The sequence below is a fragment of the Oryzias latipes genome, chromosome 4 (genome assembly GCF_002234675.1).
Source record: "Oryzias latipes chromosome 4, ASM223467v1".
NCBI lineage: Eukaryota > Metazoa > Chordata > Actinopteri > Beloniformes > Adrianichthyidae > Oryzias > Oryzias latipes.
Genome location: NC_019862.2, coordinates 11,321,004 through 11,345,772, shown reverse-complemented (window position 1 = coordinate 11,345,772; position 24,769 = coordinate 11,321,004). Strand labels below are relative to the sequence as shown.

At 37.3% G+C, this 24,769-nt stretch overlaps 1 protein-coding gene across 2 annotated transcripts in view; it reads right to left on the bottom strand.

The window, feature by feature from the left end:
• Positions 1-24,769, bottom strand: part of LOC101155181 (adhesion G-protein coupled receptor D1-like) — an 89,150-nt gene that overhangs the window by 10,706 nt on the left and 53,675 nt on the right. For both annotated transcript variants that reach the window (XM_023954202.1, XM_023954203.1), the window contains one exon: positions 12,377-12,459. In XM_023954202.1, the coding sequence (XP_023809970.1) occupies positions 12,398-12,459 (62 nt within the window). In that variant the 3' untranslated portion in view covers positions 12,377-12,397. The remainder of the gene's footprint in view (positions 1-12,376; positions 12,460-24,769) is intronic.

The following is a 24,769-nucleotide window of genomic DNA, read 5'->3' as shown; positions in this document are numbered from 1 at the left end:
AGTTTGTTTGTATTTTATTCATGTTATGTATCCGTTGTTTGTTTTTTTAAAGTTAAAAGTGAGAGACAGTAGATAATAAAAATAGCTCAAAAAGCTAAAGAGAGTATGCACGCCAGGAAAGTCTGTATGCCCAATTCTTTGGTCCAAATCTACTGTGGACTTTTTTAAACCTTGCTTGATTCCGTCATTGTACTTGTTGGAAGCTGACAAATATGTGTGGGGAGAAGCAAATGTCCAATCGTCGCTGCACCACTTGGCCAACACATCACAACAGTGGGGTAATGCAACTTTATTAAAACATACATGGAGATCTTGCAAACTTGGTAAACTTTGAAATAATTATTGTCCTGCTATTAAAAAAAATATTCAGAAAGGATTTTAAAAAAAATTTAAGAGCAGCTGTTTCTAAGTCAATTTCCTGCCTGATATTTTGCAGTGTAACAATGTGATGTGATGAAACTCCTCATATAGTGTTGGTTTTTACATCCACTGGACAGACGACCTCGATCCCAGTATTTAATAAAGTCTGACAAACTGGTGGTATTTGTTTGGTGCACACAGAAGCCTGGGGCGCGAGCTCGGGTGGAGCTGCGGCGGGTGCAGATCTTGGTGGTAGTAGCACATATTCAAATGAGAGCTTTCACCTTAATGCATCTTCCACTTTTACCTGTGTTAGTCTTTTAACAGAAGCTCAAAACTTTGCTCCTCATCTTTTCTGTTAAACATGAAAGCAGCACAGAATTTATGCCTTTTTTTAGCACCTCTTATGCGTGAATCTGTCCAAATATTAAGGAAGCATTGAATGTCCTTGTTGCTTCAGGTTTTTTCACAGTTTTTAGCTTTCAGAAGGACTTCCACACCTGTTTATCTTCTTATTGTTTGGCTACAGTAACTTGTTAGCTCTAGGACCAGGTCATTTTTACACAAACGTAAGGTCTGTTTGAAAGCAGATAGAGAACACCACTTTAGACGAATCTTGACCTCTCCCACAACTCGACTCAGTGTACGACAGCCGGGTCCGACGGAGGGCTGCTCGTATAGCTTCAGACCCCACCCACCCAGGACATAACCTGTTTGTACCTCTTCCCTCTGGGAAGAGATACAGGAGCATCAGAACCCACACGAACACACACACTCCCCACCACACAACTGGGTCAACAACCCCCCCCCCCCTCCCCCCAGACTTGACATAACCCACTAACTCCTGTCAGCACACAGCTGACAATGCTCTGACTGTATTGAAAAACTATGTACGCAATATTCATGCTGTATGTGCAATATTCATTCCATATGTGGAATACCCACTCATATGTGCAACATTCACCCCACTATACTGTACAGTATTTATGTCCTAAGGCCCGTTCACACCGGGACGAATTTCGCCGGCGATTTTCGTCGACGTTTAACGCCTCGTGACTAAACAAAGGGCACCAATGAGAGTGTGCACACCGACGCGAAAAAACGCCACGCGTCAGAGCGTCAAAAAAAAAAAAACCCCTCGGGTTGTTTTTTTTTTTCCGACGCGCCGCTTTTGCACACGTGTCTGGAGCTTCTGAAGTTACAGTAAAACACAACTTGGGGGTGCTCAAACACAAAACTGCCTTGCTGAGCACACATACCAGCGAAGAAGATAGACGTCAAGTAGCGTCTACACTGCCGCGAAGAAATAATGACGGACATTCTAAAATATCCCCGAACCAAGCACCAGTTGGAGCTACTGGTGCTTGAAATATTCATGTTTTCTTTGTATTATTCTGACAAGTGCGTAAATACTTGCTCTCTTCTTCTGAGTGAAAAGCGACTTTAAGAAGCGTAAAGTTGCGCAGCGCCACCTTGTGTACAGGAGTATTTCTGTTTACATTAAGCGCCATCTAATGTCAGGGAATGAAATTGCATGTTCGCTCGGCTCATCGTCAGCGAAAATCGCCTGGGTGTGAACACAAAAAACGTGGCGAAAAACGCTGGCGAATAACGCCTGGCGAATATTCGTCAAGGTGTGTACGGGCCTTTATATAGCTCCTTATCCTTATTTTATTTAATTCTTCCTTTTTAAATTGTTGGTAGAGAGTTGCTGGAAAAAATTTCATTGTGCACTGCAGAATGATAATAAATGATTCTGTTTGTCCAGTCCAAAGCAGGGTTTGGATGAATCCGTTCAGACCTGTAGACCACACCTGGTCTGGACTAACATGGGAAACAAACTGTGGTCCGTTTTAACCAAGGCTTGAACTTTGGGAGTTTAAACAATAGAAAAAAGTGTGAAAATATTCATGTCTGACAGAGAAAAGTGTATAAAGTGTGTAGTGAGGGGTTTTACAGCGTTAAAATTGTTTCCTACTTCCTACACAGTTTTGACCAATCACGGGCTATCTTTAGACAGAAACCCTGCTATAAACGACGGAACACTGTCCACCCAATGAAGCACAATCCATTAAGATTTATGCTGCTATAACCTGTAAAGGGGCAAATTTATAGTTTCACTCATGTTACTGTGGCAGGTAGGACACGCCCACTAATTGTGAGGCAGCAGTAACACACTTGTGTTAATTTGGTGGCGGTGCTTTGAAAGCTCTCCTCCTCTTTGTTCGGACATAAACTTGTGCTGTGCCATACATCCAAGGCATCGGGAAGTACAACGGGGGTTGGCAGGAAGGTAAGCCGGATTTTGAGTTCTCTGAACTGAATAGGGAGTGGGAGCTGACAAGCAGACTCGTTCACAACTCCATGCACACAAGAAATCGGCCAGACTCACTTTGGCGCATCTGCAACGTAGCGGCAATGATCTGCAAGCGTGACGTGACTCTGTTCACCTAGATCCGCCCACCTCTCAGTGACCGGTATGTTTAACTGGCTTCCACCTGCACATACAAATTAAGGCTCCTGCAAACTATTTTTCTTTTTCTTCGGGAACGTGTTTTAGGCTGCACGCCCTTCTCTCCCCGCAAATAGGGGTTTAAGCTGCTGCTTTGCTTTTATTGTTTTTTACTGTGATTTCTGTCCGGGTCCCACCCCCACCACGACGGAACCGGTTGGAGCGAACGCCCAGCTCACGGAGACCTCGTTGCTGTGGCGTCTCACCGGACTGTGGACGGCTCCCACCACCTGATCGGCGGTGGTTGGGCGGCTTACCAGCACCCCTGAACACTAATCATCTTTTTTAATCTTTGTTTTTAATTGTGTGTCTTTTATTGATATTGTCAATTTTATTCTTGTTTCAGGAGGTGGAGGCTGAGGTGGTGGACTGCTGTGTCTGGTGGTGGGTCCCAGTGTGCTGTGTGGTTGAGATAAATGGGTTATGCCGATAGTTGATCCGACCGTGGTGCATGTAAACAGTTTATTCTGATCATGTGTCACCACTGCTCTGGTTTTAAGTCACGCATAGATGGTGCGGTGCTCCAGAGAAAGCTTTGGAAAAACAGGACGGACTGGCTGTTCCACGCGAGTGAATCGTGTCTGTGAGCACATCAGCCGGCCTTATAGCTTTGTGTTTTTTTGTGGGAGGGTGCTGCTTTGTCTCTGGGTGAGCTGCCAGACTCAGGAGAACCGCGTCTCCCGGTAGAACTGTGTTTCCGAGCAGAGCTCGTACTGCCAGCTCACACACCGTCTTTGGGGTAGTGTGTGAGCTTTTCAAAGCAGAAATGCCGCTCAGTCCTTAGAAACACCAAACAATCATGTGGATTTGTGTTTCCAGTCGTGTCCCGACAAAATAAAGGCTGATGTTATTCCCACATATATACGTGGAGCCAAGATGCCGCAATTGCAATTGCTGTGTGGGTACCGGATGTTCTCGGGTTGCCGGATGTTCTCGGGGTCCTTCGGGGTCCTTCAAATGAGTTATATCACTAGAGGAGACATCACGTGGTTCTTCATGGGAGGAGAGCACCGCCATCTTAGTGAGGTCAAGTTTTGAAGACCAAACCACTTTTATAACATTTAATAAAGAGCTCTGTTTTTGCTTTCAATCGCTTCATTATATGAAAAAGAAGAATGGCTTGAAATTGCTTAGTTTTGTTCAGAAATACAAACTTCACGAGTACCCCTAACTTAACTATTATTAGACTACTTAGATTTTTCTATGTTCCTTTATTTTATTTTACTTATGTTTTTATTTATTTGTGTGTTATGTTCATTGTTTCTTTTTCCCCCTCTTTTGTTTATTTTCTATGTCAATATGTTATATTTGGCAATGGTGACTGATCTTCGAGGCAATATTGATTACATCGTTATTGTTCGTTGTTAACGTTAATGTCATTGTTAATGTATGATACCGCAATTGTCAATAAAGTTTTTAAAAAAACTTAGCGACATTAACTCATTGGTCGTGGCAACTTACAGCCAATCAAATATTGTGATGTCATCATTGGTCGAAGGACCCTGAAGGACCCCGAGAACATCCGGCAACCCGAGAACATTTGGTACCCACAGCGGCATTCCCCACATGGATTTTATGTTCATCAAAGGCTAATGTTGTTAGCGCGTGTTAGCCTTCTCCTAGCCCTGGCTTCTTCCGGCTTCGTTCCGCCACAAAAAAAAAGCCTTGACCACAAGGATTAAAAATTAAAACGAAGAGCGAACAGGCGCTTCATAATAACCATAACAATAAAGCACATTTAGAAGATCATTTCGTATATTAACGAGCTGCCACATATGTACGTGGCAGCTTGGCTTGTTTACAGCGGGACTCATTTCCTCTTCCGGTATTTTAGAGAGTACTGCGCATGTGCAAATGAGTCATTCCGACCGAAAGTGCGGCGCATGTAAGCATTTGTTATAATCAGAAACGTTTTTCTGAGTCCATGTACACGGTTGAATTCTAATCCGATCTTTGATCTGATCAAGATATTTTTTGCATGTAACTGTGGCTAATGAGACTTAACCTAGTGTCCAATTTTCAAAATGGTCAAATAACTCACGAAAAACATTTTATGAAACTTAAGAGTAAAGTCAAAGGTCAGACATTAGCTATTAGCACTTAATGTTATTTGCTGAATGCAGTTTTATTCATCCGCAGTTAACGATTAAACCAACCTGACCATACACTTACAGACTAACATGAAAACATTTTAAACTGCGAAAGAGAAATTGTATAAATTAGAAACAAATTCTAAATTAGAGTTTAATGTCTAGATATGTAGATTTTCCCAGTTATCAACAGGCTTCCCCACAGTGACCAAAACTTCCATATGATGTGTCATATCTGTGTGCATCACACAGATATGAAAACATTTTTTTTTTCCTTTTTTTCATTTAGTACTTTAAACCTTAGAGGCTATCACACAGTGGGACACATGTGAACACATTCACCTACAGATGGCGGAAATAGGCACAGTGCTGCCTCTGTCTGTAACGGATGTAAGCTTCAGTGATGGCACATTAACGATTGGACCCATGACAGCAGTATGCATCAGACTCTTTTAAAAAAGCGGGCTACCAGTATTTAATTCAATAAGAATTGTTTGTGTTAAACAATGGCTTTTGGCCCCTATGGCGCTGAGGAAAGGATGAGAAGGGTGAGATTGTCAGTGGGAGCTGACCAGTGTTTTTATATTTTAGTCCATGATGATCCCATGGGTTAAATAGGGCTGTGGATTAGACATGTTGACTTGGTCTGTCTGACATAATGGGTGTTAACGAATGAGATTAAAGGTAAATGGATTTTAAAAATGTGTATTTTTTACACACAATAATGGCTTGTCAAGTAACTTTATATTTATAGTTTATATTTTAGCGCAGGGGTCGGGAACCCATGGCTCATGGCTTTGATGGTCACATGTGGCTCGCAGACAAATCTTTAATTGTACTTTTTTTTTTTTCATTAGACCAGTCCTTCTCGGGCGCGATGCAATGCCAGAGGCGCGGAGTAGTAGCGGTGCTTGGAGAGAGAAATCAGCGCCAGCGCTATCAGTTTACTATCATCTATTATTTCACAGAGTTTGTACCAGCCGGAAACCTGTGAATTGCCGTGCCTAAAACTGTGCGCTCCCGTCTCTGAGAAAGAGCGCGCAGTTGCGGGGACGGGATGTGTGAGGAAGAAAGCAGAGGGTGGGGTTGTGGGGACCGGCAGCAGGTGAATCGCGCAGGGATTGTAAAAACGTAAAACCCACTGCCTGTCACTCACTGCAGCGTGTGAGTGTGTGTTTAACTCCACGTCTGCATGTGAGCAGTCTTTCTCACATCTACAAAACATTCAGACCTACGATCACGTTTAAAGTCTCAACGCCTGCATGAAGCAGAAACTCACCACGTATCAACCAGACTAGACCATCAGCAAAACTGCCACGAGAAATACTCATTATTTATCAGCAACAGCATAACAACGTTATTCAAAATAATCCACAGACTTATTGTACTTTAAAAATGTTGAAATTACATCAAATGCACACATTCACTTGTATATTTAGTTTTAAACATATTGTCGCGGACTGAGTTTAACTTGGCTGTTGGGCCGCGTTAAAAGTTCTGGAGTTCAATGAACGCATCAAGCAGAGATCTGATTGGCTCTCAGTTCTGTCGCTCAGCCTGTTGTTAGGTAGTTATGACCAATGGGGTTCAGCTATGGGCCGAATAAGGGAAATGGGAGGGCCGGAGCGGGAGCAGGGGAATATAAAGTTGGGAGAAGCGCTCTCGTCTCGGCGGGAGAGATTCAGGAGTTGCTGAATTAATTGTTCGGCGCTTGTTGCGGTCTGCACTAACCAGAATAAAGAACCTTAAAAGAGGTTGAGTCTCCGTGCCTCAGTGTGGGAAAGGGACACTACATAAATGTATGGCTCTTTCGAAATTACATTTAAAAATATGTGGCGTTTATGGCTCTCTCGGCAAAAAAGGTTCCCGACCCCTGTTTTAGAGTATAGCTCTTTGGTATGAATATGACCAACTCCTAATGTACTTAAATAAAACACACCAAATGTTTTGGTGTCAGTGTGATTGGAGATGGACACTTGGCAGAGACAAAAATAACAACTGGACATTTTCTGGTTGTTAGAAATTAAAATGCAAATACACTCGACACTTTGTTCAAAAACGGATACTTGTTTTTTATAAGTCAGAAAAAGCATTGGTCTTTTAAACAACAGTAAATCTCTTTGCCCTATTAGTGAAGCAATATATCTGGTTAGATGGTGGCCTGACAGAAAGAATGGGGCAGGTAAAGTCTTCCCTTGGAAGACTCACTTCCCTTCCCTACATGTGTGGTAGCTCTAGCAGTTCTGACTCCAGCAACAGTCCACACTTTGTAAATAAGGATCAGATTTATTTGTTAACAAACTTTGGTACAAAACATTTTAAGGATTAAAGTTATTCCTGCAAACACAATGTTTCATTCTATTAAAACTGCCACTAATATGCTTAAAAACAGCACTCTGTGAACAACCAGCTTCTATAGCAAATATGTTCTAGGTCTTGTCCTCTTCTTGTGAAAGGTGTCAGTTGTCTTCTGAACATCTGTGTAGTCTGCAGTCTTTCACAGGATTGTGGGACTTACTGACCGGATTCAACAATGAATTTAAGGTTCAAGGTATCATTTCAGGAGTTTGGAATTATTACCTAAGCATACTCTGACACAGCCATCCTCCAACGTTGAACTTTTTTACAATATTTCATTCCAGGCTTTCAATAATAGCAAGGTATGACGGTAATACAAATGCCCAAATACTTGGTGTTTATTTATCTAAAATAAAATAATAAATATACTTTTTAACTAAGATTCACATTAAAACACATCTGATCATGACTCTACAAATGTTTGAGTTATGATTATGAAATTTTCAGTTCTCTGTTTGAACTTAGTGGATAGAAGGGTGTTTACTCTGTTTTTTTACCATACATTTACTCCCTATGCTAATGGAGTCTTCCCATGCATAGCAGCAAGTCTTAATGAAAGAACCATTAGCTAGTGATCAGTGTTATTGATCACACTAAGCCCCAGCTTTAAGCTGTGCTAATTGATCAATCACCGCAGGTTGCATCAGATTAATGCCACTTGACTGGAGCTCATCTACACACACACACGCATGCACACCCACACACACAGAAACACATCTCAAGAAGTCTTTTTGTAGGTAACTTCCTTTCTAAAGGTAAGAGTGGTAACGTTGTTCATCGCATGTGTTATGGTAAAAAAAAATCTTATCTCTATTTGCTTGTATGGGTTGTTATTAGTTAATTTGATACATGATTCCAGCTGCTGTCATTCTGCCTTTGAGTCTATTTGGTCCCAAGCAAAGACACACAAAACCTTAAAAAGCTATTTTAATTTTGAGACCTACAAAAATGTTATACTTAGTTTTTCAGAAACCTACCAAACAACAACTTTTGGCAGGACATTGCTATGTTGGAAGCTGGTGTGAAATATAATTGTTTTGTTTTATTTATGTTTAAAATGACATAATATTAAATCTCTATAATTCCCAATTAAGTGGTAATAGTGTAAAGCTTAAGGTTGTCTGTCAAAATGGTGACAATATGCACAGGCATTACACAAACAATAAAAGAAAAAAGAACTGCAGATTTAGTTCTTACTCAGTAGAATGTTAGAATCCTTTATATAAATGTAAGTCTTTTTTTTAATAGTAGAGCAGTAGTACTGAAGAAATATTGCCCTTTCTTAGATTACTTTGTGGTTTCTTATTGTAAAGCTAATAGGTACAACAGTCCTCCGGTCAGGAAGGACCAAAACACTGACCAAAACAGGAAACTTCAGCGCACATGCACTCACACCCACACACACGCCAAGTCAAAAACCTTCCCATTGAGAGACTGACATCCTGATGGACCAATGGCAGTTCTACTTCCAGATTTGCGTTTTCATGTGTGTCGAAGGGTTAACTGAAGACTCCAGCTGGCCTGTCATGGGACTCCCAATCGCGTGTGAATGGTACTCAAAGGGGAGTGGTGTTATTATGTCCAACACTGAAACATTCAACAGGATGAATGGGAGGTCTTCAACTTGGGAAATCGTGATTTTTCTTAATATGCTTTTTATTCAAATGGTCCAGAAATATTCATGGATTTTGTAGGTTTTGATGTAGTTTAGTAAAAAAAAAAAAAAAAAACTATGTTGTTTTTTACTCAAATGCAATATTTGCCTTATTATGGTCATATTTTAGATTAAAATGTGGCATTCCTAGACTCTGGACTGCCCTGCAGTTAACCCTCCATATGTTGAATCTGTTGGTTCTATTAAAAAGCTTCTTAAGACATTTTTATTCAGATGGGCTTTTAGCTAATTTTTGCTTGTTGATTACTTGTTTTTACCTTTATTGTATTCTATCTATAATGTTTAATTAATTATTTTATTAAATGTGTGTTGCCTTTTAACCATGCCTTGTAAAGCACTCTGTGGTTTTTACTTGCGAAAAGGGCTAAATAAATACATTTCTTCTTCTTCTTTTTCTTATGCACGGTTTATTTCACCTAAACTTATTGCAACCCAATTGTAAGATCCCTTATTTGAGGTGATAAAGGTAAGAAATGCTAAACCAACTTAAAAAGATACTTGATGACAAATTGTATTTAAATTCTGCCATACAGTGTTGAAGTGAATTTTAGCAAAATGATATACTCTGTAAGCGGCTCAGCTGACTTTGTTAATTGTGAGGTCAACATTAAGAAACAGCCATCTGTCTAAGAATGGGTCTACTTTGCTGTTGTGTTACTGTCACTAATTAAAGCTACAACCAAGAATAAATAAAATAAGGATTTAAAAAAAAAAAAGTAAAACTCATGAAACATTGTTTTAAGTTGACAACAACTTTCTCTCTGGATAAAATTGTGTTTTTTTTTTCAATTTTATCCCCCATTTAGTGCATAGTTTTCCATTTTTAAATGTTATGGACAACTTATAGAAAAAAGTAAAAAAGAAGAAACAAAAAAAGTCCCAGTTTTGATCACAGTGAGCCCTCTAGACATAAATCTTAAGTACTCACTACTGCAGATCACTTCTGTGTCCAAAAACCAGAGGAGAGAGAGTTTTACACTAAGTTCCCACCATTTAGTAACCTTGACCATCTTATCAGCTCCACAGAAACAAGTCAAACCTAATTCTGACTTGCACATTGAGCTGAATGAGACCACTCTTCCACCCAACAACCTTTGGTGTGAACCTAATTGTGTACACTCAGGTATTGGATTTCAGATGGTGCCTGGGTCTCGGAACACTTAAAGTGAAACAGCCACAGCAAACTTAACAATAAGTGATAGAACGAAAGAGCAGAGAAGGAGGGAGACGGAGAGAACGACACGGACCACCCAACAGCTGTGAAGAATAACAAAGAAGGGTGGAAACGGAGTCAGCTTCGATCAGTTGGAAGCAAGACAGTAGGAAGGTCCTGTGCAGTAGCAGTTTCCCAAGGCTGAGGAAGACAAAGAGCAAAGCAGGGGGCAAAAACAAAGAATAGTAGCTGGGATTAAACTGAATTTATGACAAATTTGCAATAAAAATGATTACAATGAAAAAAGAAAAATCACAACTGGTACTTAAAATTTTTTAATTATACTTCATATTTTAGGAAAAAGGTTAAAAAGAGGAGGAAAAACATATTGTTTTTGATTTATTTTTTTTGTGATATGAAGAAATCTTGTCTAAAACATCACAGCTTCCAGAAACCGCAGCATGAAGATGACTTTCACACACAGGTAGGCAAGATTAAGCCTGCTCCTCTACTACTTCAATATTAAACTGTAAAAGCTCATATCTAATAGTTTGCAACAATGCACTTTCATCTGTATAAAGCAAGCAACTGTGAGCATTCTCCAAAGTGTTGCAGATTTTAGCCTGAAACACAGATTCATTCCATCATAACCGCATGGAACACTGACTTGTTGACGGACAGACCACAGCTTTTGAGATTAAAACGCTGTAAAAAGTCAACAACCACACAGAAACATTACAGGGAAATTTATTTCCAGTGTTTCTTAACCTGAACACCTTAAGCTTCATGTCATCTGCAGAAATACATTACTGTTGTTGAGAAGAAAAAGTGTTGCATTCCAGGCCGAGAACAGACATAGAAGGGTCGCTTTGTAGCTTAGTATGGGTGCGATCCCACCAATCTTAAATTTCAAGAGAATAAAAGACTCATCTGCAGATTTAGGAACATGGAGGAAAAAGGTTGGGTTAAAAAAAGGCCGAGCAGATTCTGCTGCTTATTTGTATAAGAAAAAGCATAGATATATTCTGTCAAGCATTTATATTAATGTGTGTACTTGGCAATTTTGCCAAATACTAGTTTTACAGCCATGTCGTAAATTTGCTAATTGTTAAAGTTTTGGACAAACATATCCTCATTAATTCAGATCACAAACATTTACATCTGAAAGAAGATAACCAACTAGCTGAAATATCTAATTAAAATTTTGTTATATTTGGACATTTGCACAAAAGCAGATCTGAGTCACTGAAAGTACTGAAAAAGGCTCAAGGAATTCAGTTCTGAGATGTGACTGCTCTTGAACAACCTGAATAACATCCCAGTAAGTGAATCTAGGCAAAATATTCATTTATTATTAGTTGATTCTAGCCACCACAGTATTCAGTTTTCACCAAAGAAAGAACGTGTTTATTGAAGCATTTGTCTGAAACTAAAATTTTCAGATTTCCCATTTTGAGAACTATAAAACATTTTTTGATTTACAATAATTTTCACAGGATGAGTGTATTTTAATTCAATAAAAGCTGTGTTGTGCAAAATGGATTGTGGGTACAGTGACTCTGATCACAGCCAGCAGGGGATGTACAGGTGCAGAGAGTCAGAGGTTGGGATGGAGTTGAACATGTAAAAACAGCTGATTTCTACTGTTTATAATTTGCTTAAAAATGGAGAAAAATAAGAAACTTACAGAAACTCTTGCTTTCCATGCAGCAAACAATAAAGCATGAATTGTTTCCTCCTAGAACATTAACAGTATTGTCATTTTTTCTTTCGTGGTCTATCAAGTGTGAACAGTTCAGATGTTACGTGCAAAAATACTGAAAAAAATGAATGCAGTTTAGGGATGATTTTATGAAAAGGTCACAATAGAGGATTTTGATAATTTATATTTTACATATAAGTTAAAGATAATATAAGCACTAATAAGACACAAATTGGGTTTAAAACTAGGTTTTGAAACCCAAAGAGCTTTTTTTTTTGTTTTGACAGGTTGGCTTTGGAGCGTTTCACTTTCTATACTTTGTTGACCACATTTTTTATTTAGGACTTTAAAAAATAAAACAAAACCTAAAATGTGTTTTAAAGGATTATTTTAGTTAACTTTGTTCATGAGATTTATTTTGTACATTTTTTTAAACTTTTCTTCTAAAGTCAAAGTTCTCACTTTACTATCAGAACTTTTATATCATGTGAACTTCAAGCGCACTTATATATGCTCCTTGGCTTACCTTTCTGTTCACATGTGTGTCTTAAGGTGTTTGGCACCACGACGCCTCTGGCCTCTCTGGAACACACTGAATGGTTGGCTCACCTAAAAATAAAAAATATATATTTACTTTTTTTCCCCAGCAAGTGACAAACATAGAAATGCATACACATGTCAAAAGAAATTAAGAGAAGCCATGTAATGCACAGAATAAGATTACAAGAAAAGGTTATAACCAAAACTGAAGTCCCGCATAATTTTTAGTTTATTAGAAAAAAACAAACGTCTAATGAGGCAGTGTATCTATAATTACTGTAGACTCCAATGTTATGTTATGATAGTCGCATTTAAATCAAAACATTTGTATCGGGAAGAAAACATTAGAAAAAAAACACATGTAATTTAAAAATCTTAAAGCAGGGACTGCCACAATTCTTTATGTGTTTCCATTGAGAGAATAAAAAATATTACTACTTTCTTTTTCTTTGTTGATCTATCAGATGCTTGATTAACTGTAAAAGATTAAAAATGTTAACTATTTCAAAGCAAAATTTTGAGGAAGTTGCTTGTTTAAATATTCATTGATATCATAAATAAATCTTTGAGCCAGATTCACAAACCTGAGTGATAAGACAGATTTGAAAATCTATATAGAAATTCTAAAAAGGTGTCAGTGTCACCTCCTAGAACCAAAAACTCAAAATACTTCATTAATCACTGTAGAAAAAATTGTACATTTTTATCATGTTTATGTCCAAAAAGTTTTTACATTACTTTAGAGTTTTCTAATTGATTTCAATTGTTTTTGAAATACAAATTCTAATCTACTCATATTTTCTAGATTTTAGACACATTTTGAAGTGAGAACATTAACTGGTCATCCAAATGGAAACTTTCAAGTCGCCTTTTAAATTTGCATAGGAGTGGCCATCAAACAGCCCTACTTCCATCTCTATGTGAAATTAGTTATTTGGAACTTTAAAGGGAAATTACAATTAAAAAACCCACAAAAGTTGACTCCTCCAATAAGAAATGATCGTTAAATGACAATTAAACCAGAATATTATTCTCAGAAGAGTTAGTTTAACTAAAATAGGGCAAGTTTTTAAAAAAGGAATATAAAATGATATCTTAACTAACATGAAACTTTGTCTTGGAGTTTGTACGCTTTTCTGTAAATACATGGCTATATTCTCTTTTACGCGCTATTCTAGCTCTATAGCTGCCTATCTACCTATCATCCTGTCCATCTCTCTTCTTGTTTAGGTCATGTGACCGCCTGTTTCCAGACTATTCCTCCAGAAGGATTTCTGGTCTTGATAAAAGGATGGACACTTTCTGCCAACAACAAAACTAATTTTACCGTGTCAAAGGTTGACGCTCCAACCTAACATGAACACACCACACACACACACATAAAAAATGTCTTCATCCGTCTCTGTCTCATCTACATGGAGGGGGGTCAGGAGGATGTGTGACTCGTCCGAAGGAGAAAGGTCAGCATACAAAAGGAGCTCATCATTCTGATGTGTCAGAGCTGGTATAAGGGGGCATATGAAGGGGACAGAGAGAGCAAGAGCATGGGAGATGGGGCAAGAGGCAAAACTTTTACCTTTTGGCTTATAAAGTGGGTTAACATTCACATAGAAAAAAACTGGTCATATTTGAATTTCAGAATCATTTCACAGATCACCACCTCGTCTCATCTTATTTACACACTCAGTGACGTCTTTTTAAAGGAGGGACACCTGTTCAATGATGAACAAAAGGATGAACTGAACTGAAAACCCGAAACTGGATGCTAAACTTTGGCACAAATTCTAAAATGACCATGCAGGCTGTGGTTGTTAACCCTTTAAGACCAGAGATTTTGCCAGCGACACCATACTAACACACACACTTTGAATTACTGTAATTCTGACAGTTTCTGCAGTTACTGTAATCATGTAATGTAAAGCGCTTCTCATGTATTGCGCAACTCAAAGTGCTTTACATTTAAAAACAAAAACATACATAGTATTACAAATTGAGAATAAGATGAAATGCATTAAAAAAATTAAAAAGATATATTAATATAAAAATATGTAATATATTAAAAATTAATAGAATACATAAGCAGATAAGATCAACTAAAAGCAAAATTGAAAAAGGTGAGTCTTCAGCCTCTTCTAAAAAACTTCTATGGTCTCTGCGGCCCTGAGGCTCTCCAGCAGGCTGGTCCCGAGGTGAGGACCATAACGGCAGACTAAGTCACAGCTGCTCTTACGGGTGGATATGGGCCGTCTGCGGCTGAAAAATGGGCAAACCTGTACGTGGCGCACAGGTGGCTCGAAGGAAAACATTAAAGTTGTAGACCGCTCGGTAAATCTGTATAGCGAAAACGCTCATGCACACCTATGCTACGGGCATGCTGCGAGTGACGGGTCAAAGTGAACATTGATAAACATGTAAGGGTAAGAGTGGATTTTCTTTTTTCTTAACACCACTTATATGAGCCTTGTGAATATTTCACTTACCACATGCACAACAGTCATAAGTCATTAAGGTGGCTATACGAGCCTCAAGGGAGCTGCAAGACCCAGCTGCACTCTGGCACTGACCAAGTAATTAGGAATTAAATTATGACAATTATTTTATTGTAAAATCTAGAAACCAGTTGCATGAATTTGAGTTGAACTTTCAGAATGTGAAATTTAAGTAGTTTTAAGAGGGTTTAACAAATTCACACTGAAAATAAATGAATCCAAGAATTGGTAAATAGTTTCAATTTGCAATCAGGAAAACTTGATCAATAACTACCACAGCACCAAAAAAGAAATCAGGACTAAACAGAGACTATGTTCTGTGTGGATTTATCCTTCTTTATTTTTTATTTTACTGAATTTGTGTAAGAAAACATGAGTCAGTAGAAAAAGTGTCCTCTGGAAAGGTTTAAAGGCAAAAGTGCAGGTGAAAGGTAGAGGGGAAAAGGTGGGTTTGGGATGTTTTCAGTCCTTTTTTCCCACTGAGCCCCTGACTCCTCCAACTTCCACTCAATAGTTGAAGAAAGCCAGAGCCAGGCTGGGTAATCACCACCTAATAAGAGCTTGTATTGAAAGCAGGCTGCCAGTCAGGGTTAAAAAGCACACAAATACACAACTCGTTGACTCACATTCATGCACATGGACAGCTAAATGCACACAGTCATGTACTTGTGTAATGGTGTATGGTAACAAACCAAAGAAAAGAATGATCATTCAGGATCTGTACAATCTAAAAAATTAAAAACACATATAGGACAGAAATCCACACTGGACCTGGATCATTTTACCTACTATTGACTATAGTCGTTTAAAAATGTTTTAATGGAAAAATGTTAGCATATGACAAAATATCAATAAATGTTTAAGTCATATGAATCAGGATTCATTCAGATGCATGGTATCTTCCAGGTTTTATTGCATTTTTCAATTTTTATATGAACAAAATATAAGTCTGAAACCAAAAAAAAAAAAACTTTGAAAGTTTGTTTTAATGTGTAAAGAATAGTTAAAAGGAAAAGTGCATTTATAGCATTACTGCTAAGTAATTGTTTCGAAAATATTTATATAATTTTGTATTATTACTTTATATCTTGTTTTTTCCCCCACAAAAATACGACTTGTATATATATAAAGATGTATATAGCTGAATACTAATGCCATTTTTTATAAACTAAATGCTTAAATATTTAAAGTTCTAATATATGTAGATATTTTGTGGTATACAGAAAGAAATTTTATATTAAAATTGCCCATAAGAAAACTTTATAAGAGGAGCTCCTAGAGACACTCAAGTGTAAAATTTAACAAAGATATGCTAAATGTTGGTATTTTTATAGAATTACTTAAGTGAAACTAAGAAAGACTATCCACAGTAAGTGTGATTTTAAAGATGACTCTTTTTTTTTTCAAATAGTGCTGACTTTGTAAAGAGTCCATGACCCTTTTGCTTCTTTTTCCTAACAAAACAACTGGTCAAAAATGTAAAAAGCTTTTTTGGCCAGGTTTTCAGGCCAAAATAAGCAAACACAACTTAAATTCAAAAATGGATTTTCTTTCAGACAGAGCCCCTAAAGGGACATTGAAGTAGAAAAAAAAACGTTTTTACTTGAATTTTTTTATCTTCTTCAATGTCCCTTTAGGGACTCCGTAATTTTAACATACTTAACTCTTGAAATTGAGAACAACAAGTATAGTTCCTAAAACTAAATTGTGATTCTAGAAATTAACTTATCAAATCAAAGCCTTTCACCCAAATTCATAAGTCCTTTGTATATGCAGATACGTTACTGCTTCCACCATCTTCTATATCACAAAAAGACAAAATACATATGTTTCTCACCATCCTGTTTTTTTTTTTTTTGAGTAACTATGAGCAGCAGAAGCAGTAGCAGGAGCATCTCTCCCTGTTCGTGTTCAGTCGGGGTGAGGCAATAGTTTTAGCAAGCGAGGAGGCGAGGCAGATTTATGGTGGTGGATGTGACCTCTGGGGCCGTAACACAGTGATGGGTGAGTGGCTCTCAACGGTAAGCTACTGGCACTTGACAAAGTGCCCGAAGCAGAATGAATTTACTTCTCTTTTCCTCAATCATCAAGCAGCCGCTGCCCTGACCCCCATCCTGACTGCTATAACAAGATCTCCCATCTCACAAGGGCCTGAAAAATTTACTGTCACATCTACTTTTCAATGAGCTCAAGTGAGCACTTCTTTCACCTTCAGCGGAGCAGGTGCTGGTATAGAGGAGGGCTAACCTGCTCTGGCATGCATTTCAAAGGGTGCTGGGGTTTTTTTTTCTTCTCTCCTATATGTGTGTGCATTTGTGATACACACAGATGAGCATACATGGAGAGCTGCACTCACTGTTGACTCAAAGTCACTGCATATTTAGCTTTAACACTGGATTTGTCACTTTATGGAAAATAACAAAAACATATGCAAACAATTTGCAGTGCATTGCGTTTGTTGGGCTTAACACACAAATTTAAAGTTAAAAAAAATGATGCCAGGGACACAGAGGGCACTGCTGTATGGATGTCAGTAGACACCTCTACCTATTATATTAGAAATCAATCTACCTTATCACATCTCTTATTTACACAGGTTCACATACCAGGCATTATAGAATTTGTGTGTGTGGAGGTTTTCATCAGGCTGATGGCAGTGGTGTTGGGTTTAATGATCCTGGTATTCTTTTTTTATATCCAATCCATAAATCTTGATGCAAACAAATTTAAATTTCACCTTTTCTTGCACTGTAGTTGCTGAGGTGAAAACACAGTGAAAGTGACAAAGAAGAGTCTAAACTAAAGGATAGTAAGTCAGAAGAAAATACCAGATTAGCCTGTAATACAACTTCAATTGTTTTCTTCTTAACTCAGCCATAGCTCTGTATTAAAAAAATAATAGGAAGGTAAAATGCCTAAGAAAAAAAACAATCAAGTGCAAACTCAACAAAACTGCACTTGAATAGAAATGATGACTTCCAATTGAAAAATAAATGGCGTAATAATAATAAAGAATTAAATACTAAAAGTCTTTAATTGTTTTAGCCAAAGAAAATGAAACTGTTTACTAAATATTTTTTGTTTGCAAGTTTTAAAATAACCCAAACAAGATTATTTTGATATCTTTCTTTAAATTTTAAATGATGTCAGGCTTTTCTTTTTCTTTTTTTGTCCATATATTTGATAATTTCACTTGCAGTTGATGAATTCCATCTCAACCAAACAAAATTGGTTAAAGTAAATAGTTCTACTTGTCAGGTTCCCTGTCTTGAACATCATTACCATTTTAAACCTTCTATCTTTTATGAGCCCAGCTTTGCTAACTTCAATTGATTTATCATGGCAAGCTATTTAAAGTAAATGATAAAACTTTTCAAACTATACATTACAAGTTATTGTTTCTCTGTCTGTCTATTGCTACATTATTCTGTGAACTACAAAGACTGAGAGTTACTACTAAAAAATAGAGCATTAAGAACTACTCACTAGGCAACTGTAAAATTGATTATGCTGTAAATGTTTTATGGCTAATGCTGCTTTCCGACTTTAAAGGTATATGATCAGTAATGACTGAAATACTTTCTCAACTGAGACAGGGATATAACAATACAGTTAACCCACAGTAACCCATGGTGACATCAGTGTAACACAAAGAACATCAGAAATGGGTTCTATGGTCCACCTGGTCTGTGGTATGTCCCTTATGTTTACAGAAATGTGCCTGTGTTCCTAGGTTAATGGGAAAAAGAGGAGAAATTATTATTTTTTTCATCGCAAATGTTGCAATGAAAACATTTTATTAGCACCATATTGGATGTAGACATCAAGTAAATAGCTTTTAAAAGAAAATAACAAGCAAGAAGTGAACAAAGAAAAGCCCAATAAAGATGATGTTCCACCAGTAATCAGGTAAGCATTGTTTCATATTAATAGGAAAAGAAGACTCAAACGTTCTATGATGGTGAAATGGTGAAAATTATAAATTCATACAAATATTTGACTTCAATACCGAAAGGTCAGTTCTTAACCCCTTGATGCCAGAATTTATTGTCGGCTGTGGGGGATAAAAATTCACTTATGTCTTTGCTCTCACAAAGATGCTAAATTATGATAAGTTTTGAGCAGAAGGGGTTTGGTGCATATTTGCATCAATAGGATGGGGCTTAAAAGGCTACAGCCATTAAAACTCCGGCAAAATAAATCTGTGAACACTGCTTAAATCCAATTACTTTTTTTTTCTAGTTCAGCAGATTCATGCTTCATCTAAACTAAACAGTCCTTACTGTGAACGTTTTAAACTCAGTTTGGGAAACACATGTCAAACAATGCGAGTCAAAATCATGAACTCTTCTCTATTGTCAGAAAGATGTTATTTATGACTTGTGAGCAAGACCTTCATGCAAGGTCATATGGTCTCTAGCAATTGAAAAGTTCTTGCACTCAAAATAAACTTTATTTTTTGTTGTTACTTTTGTACTTCTAGGGTTTTTTATCCACAGATTAGGAAGTGATGACCCTTTTTTTATTTTTGTTATTTTAAACGTATAGCCTACTTTCTAATAAATATCATGTTTATAACAATATCAGTCATCTAACAATGGCCCATATACATACATATAACCTTTAATGTAATCTTTAAAGCTCCATAAAGACAATATAAAAAGCTTATATATTTTTTGAGTCTGTTCTATTTTTATGAAGAAAATTGCTGGTTAAATCAAAATAACATTTAAAATTGATCAGAAGCATGAATAATTATACTCCTAAAACGTGTTGTTCTTATTCTTTAATTTGTTTATTTACAACTGTGCATAAAGCTTAAAAACCGCTTAAACTGAGTTATAAGTGATAAAATAAAGTTTCTGAACTAAATTTTATTCAAACTAACTGCGCTGAAATTGAGCTCATTTAAACCTAAATACAAAATAGATATTCTTCTTCTGATCCAACAACACATTTCCTACTCATTTTGCTGCAGAAGTTTCCAACTCATCTCTAATCTCATTACCTTAATTGAATGTTGACTTACGTTAATGCACAATCAACATGTGAGCAGACACTAAAATAGATGTTTTATAACATGGTGCATTGCTGAAAGCCTATACTAGCCAGGTACAATATTGTGTGAGTCAAAGTTGGCCATTAGGTTTTCCAACCACAGAAAGAAAAATAACTGCTAAAAAGGGAAACAGATAAAATAACCTTAAAAAAAGATGGAGCTTTATTTACATTCAGCAGGATCAGTACCTGCAGAAAACTCTGTGGACCAATATTCAACATCAACCCATGGAGATTTACTCTTTGATAATCACCATGGACAGTATTCCACTTGGGCCTCTCTATCGCCTCTCTAAATTACAGAAAATAAGAACAAATTTCAGGAGCTCTGAACAGTGCCTCTGGCTCAATCAGTGCTAGTGGCTTGGCAAACTGCGTTTTTCTTTTAACTTTCAATTCTCCTAAGCGTCCGTGCTTCACAGCCCCTAGGGCTATTGCCTTTCTCAATCTGTCCCTGGAGAGGCAGGAGTTATGGTCCCTGTCGATTGAGGAGAAAGGGATGTTATTCCCCTGTCACCTCCTGGTCGCGCCGCCTTCCTCCCTGGCCTGATCTACAGCCTAACCCTCCTCCCAACCCCTGCTGCCTTCCTCTCTCCCTTTTCCCCACTTTGCTTTGTAGTAAGCTGGATATGTCGTTGCCATGGGCTGTTGAGATGAGGATGATGGAAAAATGTTTGGGGGGACTAGGATGGGGGGGGGGGGGGTTGCTGATATTGGTTTGTAGGTTATATATTTGCCGTTGCATGATGGAAGCACACACAATTCTTTAGTACTAACTTACAGCACTTACAGAACATTTATGCATGTCGGCCTTATGTGGAAGTGGACAACGTATGCAATACAGGATTTGAAAAAGATCAATATTTGTTCTCAAGGCGGATGTATTTTCAACATACATGTAACACGCATATTCTCTGCAGGGGACAAAGTCCTCCTTTGCAGAAAAATGTGATGTCTGTGAGGACCTGGAAGGACGTGTGGAACTGTGAGACAGTCTGGCCCAGGGGAGGTGACCTGCCCCAGGGCACAGCCAGGTCTTTGAATGACACACTTAATAGAGGAGCGGTGACAGGGTTAAACATGAAAGGCAGTTAGCTGACAATTACATGTGGTGGCTGCTGACTCATGTCACAGAAATCCCTGGAGATGTGTAGCTGCAGTGCTTCTTAACTGTATCAATAACATTTCCTTTAAATATACATTTAGTTTTTACTACAACTAGTTTTTACATACCTATTGTTACTTGAATCAATTCAGACTGATTTTTATATATCGGAGCAGCACATGTTCAAAAAGGTTTATGCTTCACACCGGGCTCGAAAACGTGCATGTGAGCGACCGCTTCCAATGAAAAGTCTTTGTAGACGTGTTAATATGCGCATCAACTGCTTTTAAAAGTACTGAAAACAAAACTCAAACTTAGAGGGGATCATGCTTTTGCTGCAGCAGCTCATAAATGGTCTAGTCCGATTTCCCAATTCATGTCAGGCAGTCTACATCAAGTCCTCTCTTAAAACCCACATTTTAACTTGGCTTTTAAAACACAGTGAAGAGGCCCCGTTGCTTCTTTTATCCCACAACATTTTAATTTATTTTCTTCTATGAAATTACGCATTTCTTTGTACACTTTTAATCTATTTTTATTAATTTTTATATTTATATATGCAAAGGATATCACATCAGAAAATATGATGCTGAGACTCAAATACAGATTACATGCAAGTTTTGCCATTTGTGGTTTAAATATTTAACCTTTAATCTCTGATCTAACAGCAACCACACAAACTGTGGGGCCACAAACAATACCAAATATTTGCAAGCATGACATATTTCTAACAAATGACTTCCAGACTTCAAAAAAGCTCAGTTCCATTTCCACTCTGGTAAACATTCAGACAGTTTTTTTTAAAAAAACTATTATGCACCCTAGGAAAATCGTGAGTTTGTGAGGGTCTCTCTGGATGAAAGAATAAATAAATAAGAAGATAAACAGATGAATAACCCAGAGGGATGGGAGTCTATGTGGCTTGGCCATCCATCTTACATCCTATTACCTCGCACTCAGTGGCACCTGCAGTATGTATAATGTAGTCAACCTCTGTAAGCAGATACAAATTCAACTCTTTTCCTCCTCAATTTGTTATATCTGACAACAGCATTGCATTTGCCTTGTTGTTTCTTTGGATTATGAATAGATTCTCCTCAGAAGAGTTTCACTTGCGCGTGATATTGTGGTGTTGTTATGCAGAACAGCTGTGGAAAACAAATTTGTAAATCGTGGCACGCTTCGTAGCGGTTGGACAAATATGCATAAACAGTTGCATTTAAAGACATTTAAGAACAACCAAATAGGCTCAATTTTTCATCTTTGGATTTTTTTTATTTTTATTGTTGATGATAAATAAAATGTGTCTGAACACAGTTTAACTGCTCAAGTGTTTTATATGATGGAAGAATTGTTTTGAGATATGTATCAATGAACATTTATACTACATACAGTATGACTGGTAAAAAAAAATCCTCTTTTCACTCTATTGATTTACAGATTTAACCTTATAAATAGAAATATCATTTAAATAAATTGAAATAGATGCAGTTTAGAGAAATAAACAAATCAAATGTGAGTGTAAGAGTGAAGGAAACTAAACTTAAAGATTAGGGAAAGACGTAAATATGTGGAAAAGTGATAGCACATTTTAACCACTCTCTGTTTAGATATTTACACTGAAAGGCAGCAATCAAGTCTTCAAAGCTCCAGCCCAATTGACAAGAGCAGATTTCAGGGCCACACATCTTCAGAGGAGCCAAGCCAAATCTCCCTCTACACAAACACAAACCCCAAAGACAATCTAGTTAGATCCATTGCTCCAACATGCAAAAAGGATGCTGGAAAAATGCTGCTTAATTCATGCTCTGGGAAGGGGCAGGCCAAGATAAGCTGTGAGGAACTCATTTTTGAGACTTGGCTGAACTCTTGAGTTCTGTTTAGTTAGAGCAGATGTAGAATTAGTACACATCACTTTGCATCAGGGAGACACTAAACACAAGCTGCCCTTCAGATACCAAATACCTCTTAGTCAGACACATCTGCACCTTACCTCAAACAACTATGATTCTGCTAATTATCAATGTGATGTCACCTCCCGGCAGATTAAACTCTTTTTACCTTCTCTTTTTATAGAGTCAAAAAGTGATCTGGAAATGATTTATTCAATATATCAACAATATATTTGAACTTTTTGATCGTTATATTTAGTAAAATTGAAAAGCTAAAATAACTGAGTCTTTGATGCAGAAAGCATCAGTAAGTTGTAACACTTATTGAAGTGAACTTCTTTCACTTTTAATCTTAAAGACTTTTTTCATTTCATGCAACTGTAGAAAAATAAATTCACGATAAAAAAATGTTTATATAGTATTTCCTCTGCAGACTAAGGTTCCTTTTAATCAAAAATCTTGCCAACATTTGCATAAAGGAGCAGCTTTAAAACTCTGTCCCTCATAGGACACATTTAAACATTTGCAGAAAGGTTACTGTACTGTTTTTGAAATTGGTTTGTTTTTTTCCGATAGCTCACTGCTTGCACTTACTTATTACTTGAGTTGACATTATTTAATTTGTATGTTAGGGCTGCAAAAAAAAGAAAAACTGAAAACAAATTTCTCTACTGATCTACTGGTAAAGTAGTAAAATAGATGTCTGGTTACTTTGAATAATGGATGGCAGAAGCCAAAACCTATGAAACTGATTAAGGAAAAGCAGTAAATAAATTAAGTTGTAACCAGAACCAGATCTGGGCAGGTTGCAAACACATTTGACTTTTTTTTTTTTTTTTGGCACTTTTAGAGCCGAAAATCCTGTTGCATGTCAATGAACTGAGGTAAACATGCATGACAAGTAATAGTGTGTGGGTGAAGGAAATTAAGAAGAGGTCAACCCTATGATGTCACTGAAGATCTGTGTGTGATCTCCAGAAGATGTTTGCTACAATCCACTGCCATGTTTTCTATCTACAAGGCTTGTTAGAGCTGTGCAACACATGCGTGAAAGAGAGGAAGAGTGTCAGATTTCTGCAACATGCAGGCGCATGGTTTCTGCAAGGTGGGGTTCTCAAACAAAAAATGACACCAATGCTATGGGTGCCTGGGGAAGATCGCTATAGTGAAAACCATAAATGTCCATAATGTTTGCTTCCAATCATCTGGAAAAAGGTAAAAAAAAAAAATAATAATAATAATAATAATACAAATTGAAAATAACTTACCAAGTTAGCCTACTTTTGCACCCAAATTTAAACTTTTCTAAATTAATTCAAAACTAAATTTGGAGGTTTTTTTTAAACATCATCTATCTACTAATAAAGCAACACCTATCTCGACAAACATGTTTGAAAAGAAAGAAAGACAGAAACCTCTGTGACCTTAGGGACTCAAAATAAACCACTTGGAAAAACAGAAAACCGCTTGGCCGTCTTTGCTCGCTGAATAAGAGGCCATAATGAAGTAAGAAATGACATGAGGTGATCCAGTGTATTGTTGCTATTTACAAGAGATTGCAACCTTCAACCCAGGTTTTGTGTAGGGCCATTCTCATCAAAAATGCAACACTCATCCGCATACACAAAAGCTCACATAACCCTTTAAATTCATCCACTCTCCCTCCTCACCACCTACTCCTCTTTAAGCACTTGTCCTTCTCTTGTATTCATGCTAAAAAAAAGTGTTGAACTTTTTTTGAGAATTTTCTCAGCATGACCAGTGTCTGTGGAAAATATAGATGGAAAAAAATTAGTAAACCAGCTATATATATATATATATATATATATATATAT